The sequence below is a fragment of the Schistosoma haematobium genome, chromosome 1 (assembly GCF_000699445.3).
Source record: "Schistosoma haematobium chromosome 1, whole genome shotgun sequence".
Classification (NCBI taxonomy): Eukaryota; Metazoa; Platyhelminthes; class Trematoda; order Strigeidida; family Schistosomatidae; genus Schistosoma; species Schistosoma haematobium.
In genome coordinates, this window is record NC_067196.1 from 49,439,081 (window position 1) to 49,451,321 (window position 12,241).

General features: G+C 38.8%; 1 protein-coding gene across 6 annotated transcripts; it reads left to right on the plus strand.

The window, feature by feature from the left end:
- Positions 1 to 3,954: 3,954 nt before the first annotated feature.
- On the plus strand, positions 3,955 to 8,914 carry UBR7_1 (putative E3 ubiquitin-protein ligase ubr7). Of its 6 annotated transcripts, XM_051208944.1 has the most exons (9): positions 3,979 to 4,153; positions 4,188 to 4,385; positions 4,422 to 4,511; positions 4,546 to 4,599; positions 4,633 to 4,771; positions 4,805 to 5,025; positions 6,950 to 7,121; positions 8,258 to 8,319; positions 8,709 to 8,914. In XM_051208944.1, the coding sequence occupies exons 1-9, from the start codon at positions 4,028 to 4,030 to the stop codon at positions 8,769 to 8,771; spliced, it is 1,125 nt and encodes a 374-aa protein (XP_051074350.1). In that variant the 5' UTR covers positions 3,979 to 4,027; the 3' UTR covers positions 8,772 to 8,914. The 6 variants fall into 6 exon arrangements, with proteins under 6 accessions (XP_051074347.1, XP_051074346.1, XP_051074350.1 ...); XM_051208943.1 differs by having other exon boundaries at positions 4,633 to 5,025; XM_051208946.1 differs by having other exon boundaries at positions 3,955 to 4,153; positions 4,188 to 4,599.
- The last annotated feature ends 3,327 nt before the right edge of the window (positions 8,915 to 12,241 follow it).

Consider the following 12,241-nt stretch of genomic DNA (forward strand, 5'->3'; position numbering starts at 1 on the left):
TAGTTTGTTGTGAAACAGTTAATTGCTTATATTTTAACTGAAGAATTGTAAATGTTTGGTCACTCGACAGTTTTGTGTATACTCTTTTCCATTACTCATAAGCAAGAACAACGATTTAAGCAACATATTATAAGTTTGTCGTTCTTATAAGCTATCCACAATCCTCAGCATTCTGACATCAAAATAATGAAGTTCAGCATACTTGTTTTTCTGAAAGGTTTTCTCAAAAGTTTTATTCCTCATCAATCGTATGAAAAAATGAGGCGCTGAGAATGAGCCCAAACTAGCATTAGATACCGGTCATAAATATCTCAGAATTGTAAATTATCAGGTGGTGAGGCTGAGGAAAAGAATGATTCCAAACCCAGTTCTAGTCGGATAGAAAACCAACTCGATTGCCTTCGGATCTCACGTAAGTGCTAGGTGTTTGTTTGATAAGGATTCGAAACGTGGCGTGCGGTGTATTATAAAGAACTAACATTACTAAACTTAAATTACTATGAGCTGATAAAACCCAGAAGCATAAAAGCAAATCAGCAGCAAGATTTGTTGGATTCAATGCACTGTTGTGGCCGTAAATATATAGAAAACACTTGAAATTGTGATGACTACCATCTGACACCAAATACTCGGTTATTGTAACACAGTCATACGTCTGAACAAACTGAAGATATACTATTCAAATTACGAGAACCGAATTACTTTTCTAAAACAGACGTAAGGCATGTGCATTGGCGAATTCCGTTGGATGCGATCCCTGGTGAACTAACTAGCAATAATGGAATATTCGGCCTGCTCGTATACAAGCTCCTACCGTTCAGATGTATTGTTTTATCTGCGAGATTTCACAAGAATATAAATCAGATTACCACCTGTTTTGACGGTGCTGAATCTCATCAGGAAGACATCATAGTTCATGCTTACAATACTGAGTAACAAAGCCAGAATCTTTTAAAGTTATTTGGACACTTTTGTGACACAAATGTGATCGTGCGGTGTCAGCTACGATTTATTTCTATCAACTTTCCAGGCCGTACTGTAGATGCGGAGGGTTTTTAACCTGATACGAGTTATCTGACTCCACTGATTTAAGCACCGCCAAATACGAATATTCCGGTACTCAGATCATGAGTTGGTGCCCTTCAGCTTTATCTCAAATTTATTTCCAAATTCGCAAAACTATTATCTGCAATATTCGGCTTGACTTCTAGCATTGAATTAGTATTGGGGCACTGACGCGAGGATACGCTGAGAAGAAAACAAAACAAATACTACACTGACTAAACATCACACTAAATTAAATGAAGGTAATTTTGAATAAAAATCATAGTGAGTAAAGAATATGGTTCTGCTATTTCATCTCATCACATCAGCCCGACTTCTTTTCAATGGAGTACGTAGGAATAGTTTTTCAGTATGGAGTGTAGTCGAAAAGCTTTTATCCTTTTTCTGTTCAGTCTTCTGAATTTTTGTGATCTATTACTTTTTTCAGTGCATATATGATCCTCTCTCCCAAATGAGACAATATTTGACCTTCATGTACTCACTTCACAAACAGTGTGACTTTATTAATCATAACCACTCACATTTTAATTAAACGTGCGTATTGTGCTGTGTATCATGCACAGTGGTTGAAAGATCCTTTTACATGGTAGTGATATCCATGAGTAGTATTAGTCGTGGTTATGTTCTCAACTTTTATATGAAAAAGTATGATGCCATTATTCCGTTCATAATATGAATAAGCAAAATTTACATTTCGACTTGTCAGTTACAATGCATGTGATTCACGTCGGCTCACTTTGTCTTTAAAGCATTTAAATAGGATATTTGTATGTGCTTCGTACTAGGTGGATCAGTAGATAGTTTCATTCGGTATATAGGTATAATGCAACTTCACTGACCCTCAGTCACTGAAATAAGGTTCACTAGTTTGTATGTGACATTTACTTTTTCCGGACAAACAAAATAAATTTCATGATAATCGTCGGATGTTTGTAGGCAACCATAGTTGTATAATTTCAACATAAGTTGGTTTTCCATACCATTCCCATCTAACTCGAGTAGGCTCCCAGTCAATCGACACAGGTCATCTACACTGGTGATCTACATACCCGAGAGTTTAACTGCCTTGATAAATCTGCATGGTACTCAGTGGAATTTTTAACAACTCGAGATGACTGAATTCATCTACAAAAAGTCCATAGCTGACACCTAAACCAACCTTCGAGTGCTGAAAAGATTAACGTACTCCATTCGTTAAGCATGCACTTCTGTCCCAATCTGAGGAGAATTCAGTCTTCCTAAAGCCATGTGCACTCAACATATACACATTATAGACAATGACTTCCGTGCCTTGTTTCTTTAACGCCGTTGAAGGACTAGGATGATTCGATAATGTTAAGCTGGGAATTTTGTTGAGAAACAGTTACTCTAATATTGCATTTCCAGAAACACAGAATACCTAACTGCAAGCCTATCAGTTCTTGCTACTCTGTGAAGAAGTGATCGCCCCCAAACAACCGTTCATTTGACTTCAAAGACTGAACCCAAATATTCAATTTGCAACAGGCCTTAGAATTGCAAATGGTTCTATGTGCTATCTATAAAACTTTAGTGCCTACCGTTCATTAATGTGGACACTCACTGATTTCTTATTTCTCATGATTGTTCGAGCTACAAACCAGCCTGTACCACACACGGTCCCTTAAATTTGCGAACAAACTAAAGTGATAAAAATTCGTACCTATTGGCTGTTAAAACATTAAAGGTACTACTGGTCAGAATACAATGAACGGCAACACATATAGTCACTCCAAACGAATAAGAAACTAATTCAAAAAGGCTCAAAGAAAAGATGGATTTCGATATCAGATTAAACAAATCGAAAAGTTTGTCGTCAGTCCGATTAGTTTATCCCATCATTCAAGCCAAAGAATCAGTTCATCAGTTATTAGGTTCAAGCGACCCAAGCAATAATGACGGCATTCAGCAGAGCTCCTATTTTAGCAACATTTTCAAACACTTCAACAGTCCAATACAGTTCACATCAATGATTGCTTCATCTGCAACTCAGCAGGATTTTCAGATACAATTGTAGGCCCATGACAGCAACGTGCGAGAATGCAACATATACATAAGGAAGCTTCTAGTTCGAGAACGGCCCTGTGGTTCTGTAAGCCTTCGGCTTTCGATGCTGACCCCATTAGTTTCAATGGACTCACCTTGCTGAAGGCGTTTGGTGAATAGTCCGCATCAGACCACGTTGGGGTGCGTTGTGCTTCACTTCTCCTTCAACCTTTAGCCAACCTAGACGAAACGTTCTTTCAACGTACCGATAGCCTTTTTAATACATCTTCGGACTCCTTCATTTCCGAATTTTGATTTTAATTAGTTAGAAAATTTCAACCATGGAAGTATTACTGGCTAGGTTGCTGTCAAACTCCAAATAGTTGAGGCATCCTTAATTCATTGTTCTATACAGGAAGAAGCGGCTCCAATCATCACAGCGTGCTTAATTGTGATGTATTTTGTCATTATTTATTAATATTTCTCCTTTTTACGTTAAATATACTTTTTTCCATAACAGGATACACCAGACGTCCACTGACAATCGATAGATATGCCTGTTTATCAAAAGTCGGTTAAACTATTTAAGCAGAAAAAGGTACTAAAAAATAAAACTTCAACTAGTGATAATCAAAGTGGTTACTATGTAAAGGAATGTTTCACTAATCCTAATAAAGCTAAAATAGTTAGTTAGGAGTTTGAGCCGGAAATGCTGACACATTAAAAAAAAGAATTACAATTACTTCTACGAGTTTATTAAACTTACGTTTTTTAAATGATGCGGTAGCATAGTTTGACAATTTATGAAGACGTACCTTCACATATCATAATTAATAATAAAATGCAGACACTTATTTGTAACAAGATTTTGTTTAGTATTCCCACATTTCATGAATAATCAAGGTGACTGAATTTTGTGGCGGAAACTGTAATATGATTCTGCTTATCTCGGTTTAAGATGGTCAGTGATAGTGAGGAAGAAGATACAGTGGTGAAGATTGGGAATGTACTGCAGGAAATTGATGAGGAGAACTGGATTACCATGGGTGGGGTCGATGATAGATCTGCTTGTACATTTATAAGGGTAACAAATAATTCCTGTTCACTACAGTATATAGGGATATGTAAAACGACAGGCGCTTTACACTTGTCATACATGTTTAAACGTAGACGAAGTAAAAGCTGCGATTTGTTTTCCTTGTGCGATTGAGTGTCATTCTGACCATGATATAGTTGAGCTATACACCAAACGATATTTCAGATGCGACTGTGGAAACTCAAAATTTGCTGGTGTTTGTAACTGTCTATTGTGGGAGGTAATACAAATCTAGTACTAAATTTCAAAGGATAAGGACGATGAAAATGATTTGAACCGGTACGATGACAATTTTTCTAACCGATATTGCACGTGTCAACGTCCGTATCCAGACCCGGATTATGACGTAGTTTTTTGTATCTTATTATTTTCTTTACTAGGGTGTTGAAGAAATGATTCAGTGTGGCATATGCGAAAACTGGTTTCACTTGGAGGTAACCTGATTATGACTTCCTAAATTATCTTAGCATCTCAACATGGATAAAGAATTCGAACCACCCGAAGATTATAACGAGATGACCTGTTTTATGTGCGTTAAAAAGTACGCGTTTCTATTTATGTATGCATATAACACTGAGGAGACGTTCCGGCAATCTTTTACAAAGAGTAACAGCTTGACTGAGTTTATTTATACTCCAGATTCTAAAAGGTTGAGGAAAACCGTAAATGAAGGTACGACTCATCCGGAAGACAGTTCTTATTGTCGTTTGTCCATGTGGGCTAGTAAAATGAAACAATACGTGCCTGAGTTCTTCTGTTCGTCTCTTGATAACTTGGACAACCTCGACCCCAATCTAGTACCATCAGTGTTTTGGATCTCTGATTGGAGAAGCTTCCTTTGTCGATGCGAAACCTGCAAGGTAATTTGTCTCAAAGTTATGTTAGTTGGAACGCCTACACTACTGTTTCTAAAAACTTGAAAAATTTTAGTGGTAGTGACGTGATCTGCACAATTGTGTATGTCCACATCGTTAACGAGTATTTGACGTATGGTAAATAATGAGTAGTCATATATAAAGTGGCTTCTTGAATATGATTGTAACGTATTCATCAATGTATTTGTTCCCACTGTCAAATAATAGGCGTAATTAATGTTTAGCGTATATGCTCGTTGTAAACTACGTTGAGCTCCATATATTCTGTATTTGAGAATAGTTCTAGTTAACGAAATTAGTTCAACGACCACGCTATCCTTGTATTTCAAGTAGTTTAGTGAAATATGAGGAGCCATCCCTAGGGAGTGCGGTGCTGTGGTAAATCCAAGTTTAGCCGGCTAATTGATTTTCTACGGGAAATGCGAGAATGGCTTGCAGGTAGCAATTTAGTGCAGATTTATGGACAGCTCTCCCTTAAGGTCAAGTTTATCGCACATTTAATCTATTTGGTAGTACATGGTGAAAATTTTCCACAAGGCTTCCTGCCGTATTTTTGAAGAAATGGAGTATCATGTCTCACGTTTCGTAAGAGAAAAACTAATGTTTTAAGTCAATAGACAATGTAAGGATAATTATTTTCGTTTTTCTATTGGAAGCCCATCAAAAAACAACAAGTCATCAAATGAGATGACTGGGTCATGTTGCGTATGGTTAGCTAGTTTTTGCCGTGAGGTAATGAATTGATAATAGTCCATGAGTACATTGGCCACCAAACAAATGGGTGCCAGAAGGTAAAGCCATCCTGCTTGTCACCCAAGAGACACTTGTTACGTGTGGTTGAAGGTTCCAAATGACGGGGCTAAAAACAAGTTGTATCAGCGCAGACATATGTTTCCTCCATATTACTTTATTTTTTGTTGTAAACTCAGATTCCTGGTGTCCCTAGTTCAATTTTTTCCTAATTTCCTGATTTTGCTCACAAAATATCGCAGCTTATGATGTACATTTGTGCTAACTTTTATGTGGGTTACGATTCACTTACTGACAGTCCTTAGATATTCGCTGTTATAAAGTAGGTCAAATTCAGATTTTAGGTCTACTCTGAATTTGAGTGGTGCAACTAAGACCATATATACGAGTGATGGGCAGTTAAATAAGTACGATTCCATAACATTTCCCATTGCAAGGTGAACGATATAATTAATATCTCCGGACTTTTCAGATAATAGGTCTGCGCCATAACACTTAAAAACTCTCGTCAAAATCTAGGTAGCAAAGTTAAAGAATTGCAGTAAATCCAAAGACATACGATGGCATATTTTAATGCAGGTAAATTGTTGTCCATCATAATTTTTCTCTTCTGTACGAAATTTTCTTTCACGATAACGATACACATCGGTGTCAGAAAATTTTTCTCGAAAAATACGAATTTTATTCTAGCAACTATGGTTGTCCAGAACCATGGAAAAGTATCGTGTATATGTCCCAGTATCTCATCATCAGTGATGTTCATCTTATATACCACTAAAATCAAGAAACTGATTATTCGCATCTTTATTGTAATAAAGGTTTCTGATTACTGCTCTCTAAAAATGATGGGGGGCACCCTATGGTCAACAAATTCCATTGGTTATAATTGGACACAAGTTTGATTCATGTAATGTCCGAAGACAATTACCTTGAAGTCGAGCAGAACGAATGTGTGTGGGGAACTGAATAAAACAAATTATATTCGAATTATATTATGCATTTCAATGTTTTCTAAAGCCCAAGCCCAATAATTTTGTCAGCAACGTATGTGTAGTTTGTTATACTCTGTTGCTTTTCTGGACTCAGTGAAGTCAAGATTTTGATTCATGTTGACATACTTTGATTACCAAGCACTTAATTTTACAATTTTTTGGATTAGGAAATGTACAAGCACCTTAATGTCGAATTTCTATTGGATCCTGAAGACTCAGTATCCCATTACATGCAACTGGGAAAACAGAGGACTAAATCAATTAACGAGGAGGAGAAACGCACACTAAATGAGGCTCTTGCAGAGTTGCCGCATCCTGCAGCAGTAAATTTTGCAACGGGTAACTGTCATAATGCGGATTTATCACGTGATATATAATTATGAACTTATAAGTAGAAATAATAGGAACACCTTATAGATATACGCTGATTATTTCGTTCATATTCCTCGTAAATAATTGTTAAATTCAATACGGGTTACTTCATGCTTGATATTATAATGTTAATCTAAAACGCCAAATCAGTAAACCTCTGACATACTTTGAACAGATAAAAAACAAATAAAGCATACATGAGAGTTTATAAGCTCCCAATAAACAATACTCCCTGCGTACTTGCTCGCAAAATTTGTGATGACAACGTCGGAATACTAAAAACTCGAGAGGTATCTACAATGTTTTCTGGCTCCTGTGCATCAACGTGTTTTTCTCACGTTTTCATGTGTCTATACATCATAAAGGTTTTAATAAGTGTCCTAAAACGAAAACAACATACATTTGTCAAGAGAAACAGGGTTTACGCTAGAATCAAGCAGAGTTAGGACGAGTTCGTCGCAGTTACTGACTTACATGGTCTTTATTGTACAAGGTAATAACTTATGGAATGTTCGTTATAATACTGAGTGAACAAAAAGTGTTGTATTAGTATTTATTAAGCAAGGACCTGTAAAAATATCTCGTGGCTTTTGTAGTAGACGTATATCACTAAATTCAAAGTGTATTTTCTTGTGAGTTATTTCATTTAGGTATAAATTATGGTTAGATTATTGATTTACGTCAACTTTGTTACCATAAGTTTGCGGATATTCAGTGTATACAGTATAAATGTTTGGGTAAAAAACAATCCATTACTTAGTGTCTAGGTTTATATAGCAGCGCTAGACGACACACTATTGCTCCCAAATAAATAGTAAACTACCAATAAAGCGTAAGAGTATAATAACATCTTTAGATCCTATTCGTACGTTACAACATTCTAAGTAAATATAACTATCTATCCGGAAATAGGTCTCTACTTTGTGATGTGAACATCCATACCCAGAAAACCTAGGTTAAATGATGTCAACAATCAGATTATTGTACCTGAAGAGATAAATGGTATCAATCCCACTTAAATAGACCTAACAAGCTCTGTAATTGAATACACTGACTGTCATTAGCATATTTTCCACAACTAATAAAGTATACTTTTAATGTAGGATTCGTACGACTGAAAGAGGCTCTGGAAGAATTTTTCACCAAGAAGAGAGATAAAAACCACGTAAGTACCTCACTTATCTGTTTAGTTCTTTGTACATCAAGTTGTATAAATTGTGAAGAGATCTATGCTAGCCTTTGTTGTCGTAGTTATTTGTGACATCATACCATGACCTGATAGAAAGTGTAGCTCACTCATGTGGAAACTTCTTAGCGTCCTCCCTTGTATTAGAGTTCAGCGCTGTCTCAGTATGTCTCGAAAAACGTTTGTTATCCCTACGAAACAAATTTCGTTGTTAGATGTTTAAACCCAATACTTGCCCCATATTTTGTGTCAAATGAAAACTTGTTGACCTAGATGTAGGCGATTAGCTTGTTATATTTTGTACTATGAAATAACCATTGACTTCTATTTTTACCATTCCCTACTCATATCCTTTTTCTGTCTTTCAGATTGTAACAGAATCAGAAGTAAAAGCTTTTTTCGAAGACTTTCGGAAGCGCAGTCAATCGTAACTACATTTGACTGAATAAATTTCAATTAATTTATTTCCTGGATTTATAATATATTCAACCTTGACTGTAATTAAATTCCACTCTGATTAGTGCTCATCGATGTCTATATTTTGCTGATAATCTCTAGTTTTCTTTCCAATACAGTTGCCACTTAAAAATACCGAAATTGTGACAAGCTCGTATAATGTATTTATAAACGACTCTAGGCCTCAGCTTTTTCGCCTCTAGTTATACAGCTGTGATCAACCTCAGACTCAGTAGTTAGTAAGATTATAAGCTTTGTGTCCATCTACACACAACTGTATCCATCATAGGTATTAAAATATTCGTAGCATTTATGTATCTGATATCACGACCGTTGCTGCTACTTTTACGTGGTGGTCGGGCTTGCCTGTCGTGATGAACCAATCGAGCTATAGTGGCTGGAACAATAGTTCCTCAAGGTCCTACCATGCTAGACAGGTCGGTTGAAGAGCGGTAAGACTGAAAGCAGCAAACCCATAGGCGAACTATAACAGCGATACCGCCATCTCACGAAGGAAATGTGGGGTTAGAAAACATCTACTCGAAGAATGCACACTTTGCCTTAGCCCACGGATATCCGTCTCCGACGGTAGGGTCTCAACAAGTACGAAGCTAACACCAAAATTACTAACAAAAGGGTCGTGTGTGACCGACCTCAAGCAGTTGTTTCTTGAGCACTGTTGTCAAGCTCTCGAATCGTTCAGACGAACTCTAACCCAATTTCCTTCTCAGATACTTTTAGAAGAACCCTTCCACGATGTGGGCCCTCATACCTCTCACAGCACTCAAGCCCACAGTATTCATAATCAATCTCCCTCTCCAATTCCTAAGTATTGTGTAACGTGTGACAGATTATTTACGGTGAGATATTGTGTGGTATGATAGGTGAGATAGAAGACTTGGAAGGAAGTGTAGATGACACGGAACTTCCGCATGTGGTTAGTATGTTAACTGGAGACAATAGACTTAGTAGATGTGACTCATTATCAAATTGGGTACATTAGCAAGAGGTACAGAAGGCCAGCCATCTGGGTCTCTGACATCGTTAACTATCTTAGAACCATATTGTTACGACCAGGAATCTGCTCGGGGTATGGCCTCCTAAGATAACCACCTGCTTCGGTTTGGGCACCCGGGCAGTATCACAGCCCACACGCAAATGATGAACTCTCTATATCTATGGAAACTACTTTTCTCGCTTCGAAAAACAAATGATTCAAATTATTATCATTACTATTATTGTCATTATTATTACTATTATTATTTACCACATTCACCCTCTTTTATAATTAGACAGTGGCTCGTCTTTGGTGGGGATTCGACTGTATCTAAACGTTCTCGAGTCACTGTCCGGTTGGTAATTGCATGTTTCCACTGAATATGAGTACTGAAGCAGTTTTTCTGAAACCACGTGCACCATTCAAACTGGCTGCCTTCAACGTTCGCACACTTATGCAGGTCGGACAACAGATAGGGCTGGCTATGTCTTTGTAAAGTCTTAATATTGATGTTTGCTGTCTATCCGAGACCCGTATTCAAGACTCTGGTGAAGTACTACAAATTCGCTCTCTATCTGTCGCTTCGAATAGCTTGTTTGATGTGCGCTTATCCGGGGACCCTGTGGCATTTTCGTCTGGTCTTGCTGGCGTTGGTGTCGCACTAAGCGCTAGAGCTGAGGCAGCACTAATCGATTGGATCCCCATTAACAGTCGGTTATGTGCTGTTAGATTAGAAAGTTCCATCAAAGTGAGAAATCGGCGTCAGAAACGATGTCTTTTCGTCATCTCTACCTATGCCCCTGTTTCTGGCTAGCACTAATTTTCGGGACAATCATCGCCGATGTGCCACCTGGCGTCCTCCCTCTGCATTCCAAGCCTGGACTCAGATTGATTACATCGCGATCAGCTACCGCTGGCGTGGTTGTGTACAAGACTGCCGCTCCTTTTGGAGTACCTATCTGGACTCTGACCATGCCTTGGTCTGCGCCAATCTTACCTTACTTTTCAGTGGCCAACGAAGTGACCGCTACCAACGGATTGATGTTAGCAAGCTGGTTGCAACTTCTGTTGCAAGTAAGTATCGAACCGAGCTAGTTTCTAGGCTAGCTACCATTCCACCGAAAAGTATAGATGAGCATTGGTCGCAATTGCATGACGCCATGAAAATGGCGTGCTAATGAGCTGGAAGCAGCAGCTGCATCTGGTAATTACCGGAAGCTCTTCCAACTAATCCAAGCCACTGGCAGCAGGGAGCCTGATGTGAGCGAAACAATCTGTGAGGATGACGGGATGCCAATCACTAACATCCATCGTCTTGGACGATGGGCAGAATTTTTCGAAGGGCAGTTCAACTGGTCTGCTGCTCCGGCAACATGGATCAGACTGTCCTGCCCTCCATGGCCGGTGGCGACTGATCCACCAAATGAGGCGGAATTCCGCAAGGAACTCCAACTCTCGAAGCAACACAAATCACCTGGCCCCGATGACTTACCTCCGGCTCTTTTAAAAGATGGTGGTGACTTTCTTACTAAGGAACTGACGACGTTGTTTACAAAGGTTTGGGAACTAGAGAGTGTACCAACGTCATGGAATGAGTCGATAGTTGTCCCTATCTTTAAAAAGGGTTCACGTCGTTTCTGTAACAACTATCGGGGGATAAGTCTACCTCCGATTGCGTAGGTTGTTCAAAACCCGAGAAAGATTGACTCGCGAAAAGCAGGCTGGGTTTCGTTCTGGTCGAGGATTTATTGATCATATCTTCACCCTCCGCCAAATGTTAGAACACCGCCATACTTATCAGAGGCCAACAATCGTAGTGCCTCTTGACATCACAGCTGCCTTTGATTTGTTGGACAGGACTGTTCTCTGGGATTGTCTATTGAAGAAGGGTGTGCCTGAGAAGTTTATTAACATCCTAAAAGCCCTATATACAAACACCTCAGGCAGAGTGAGGGCATACAACCACCTCTCTCCATTGTTCTATTCGAGCAGTGGGGTTAGACAGGGTCGCCCAATCTCACCATTCCTCTTCAACTTTGCCATCGATGACATTCTAGAAACAGCTCTGATGAATATAAGTAATGGTGGTGTGGATCTGTTGTTTAGAGAAAGACTTCTCGACCTTCAATATGCGGACGATATTGTCTTACTGTACGATAATGCCCAAGCCATGCAATCCGCACTTAATCAGTTGGCAATCAGTGTCCATAGGTATGGTATGTGCTTTGCACCTTCGAAGTGCAAAGTACTTCTACAAGACTGGCAGGATTCTAATCCTGTACTCACCCTGGATGGTGAGCAGATAGAAGTAGTCGAGAAGTTCGTGTATCTGGGTAGCTGCATAAGTGCTGGTGGTGGCGTGAGTGATGAGGTCATTGCATGTATAGTGAAAGCCAGAGTGGCTTATGCCAATCTGGGCCACCTTTGGCGCCTTCGTGATGTTAGTCT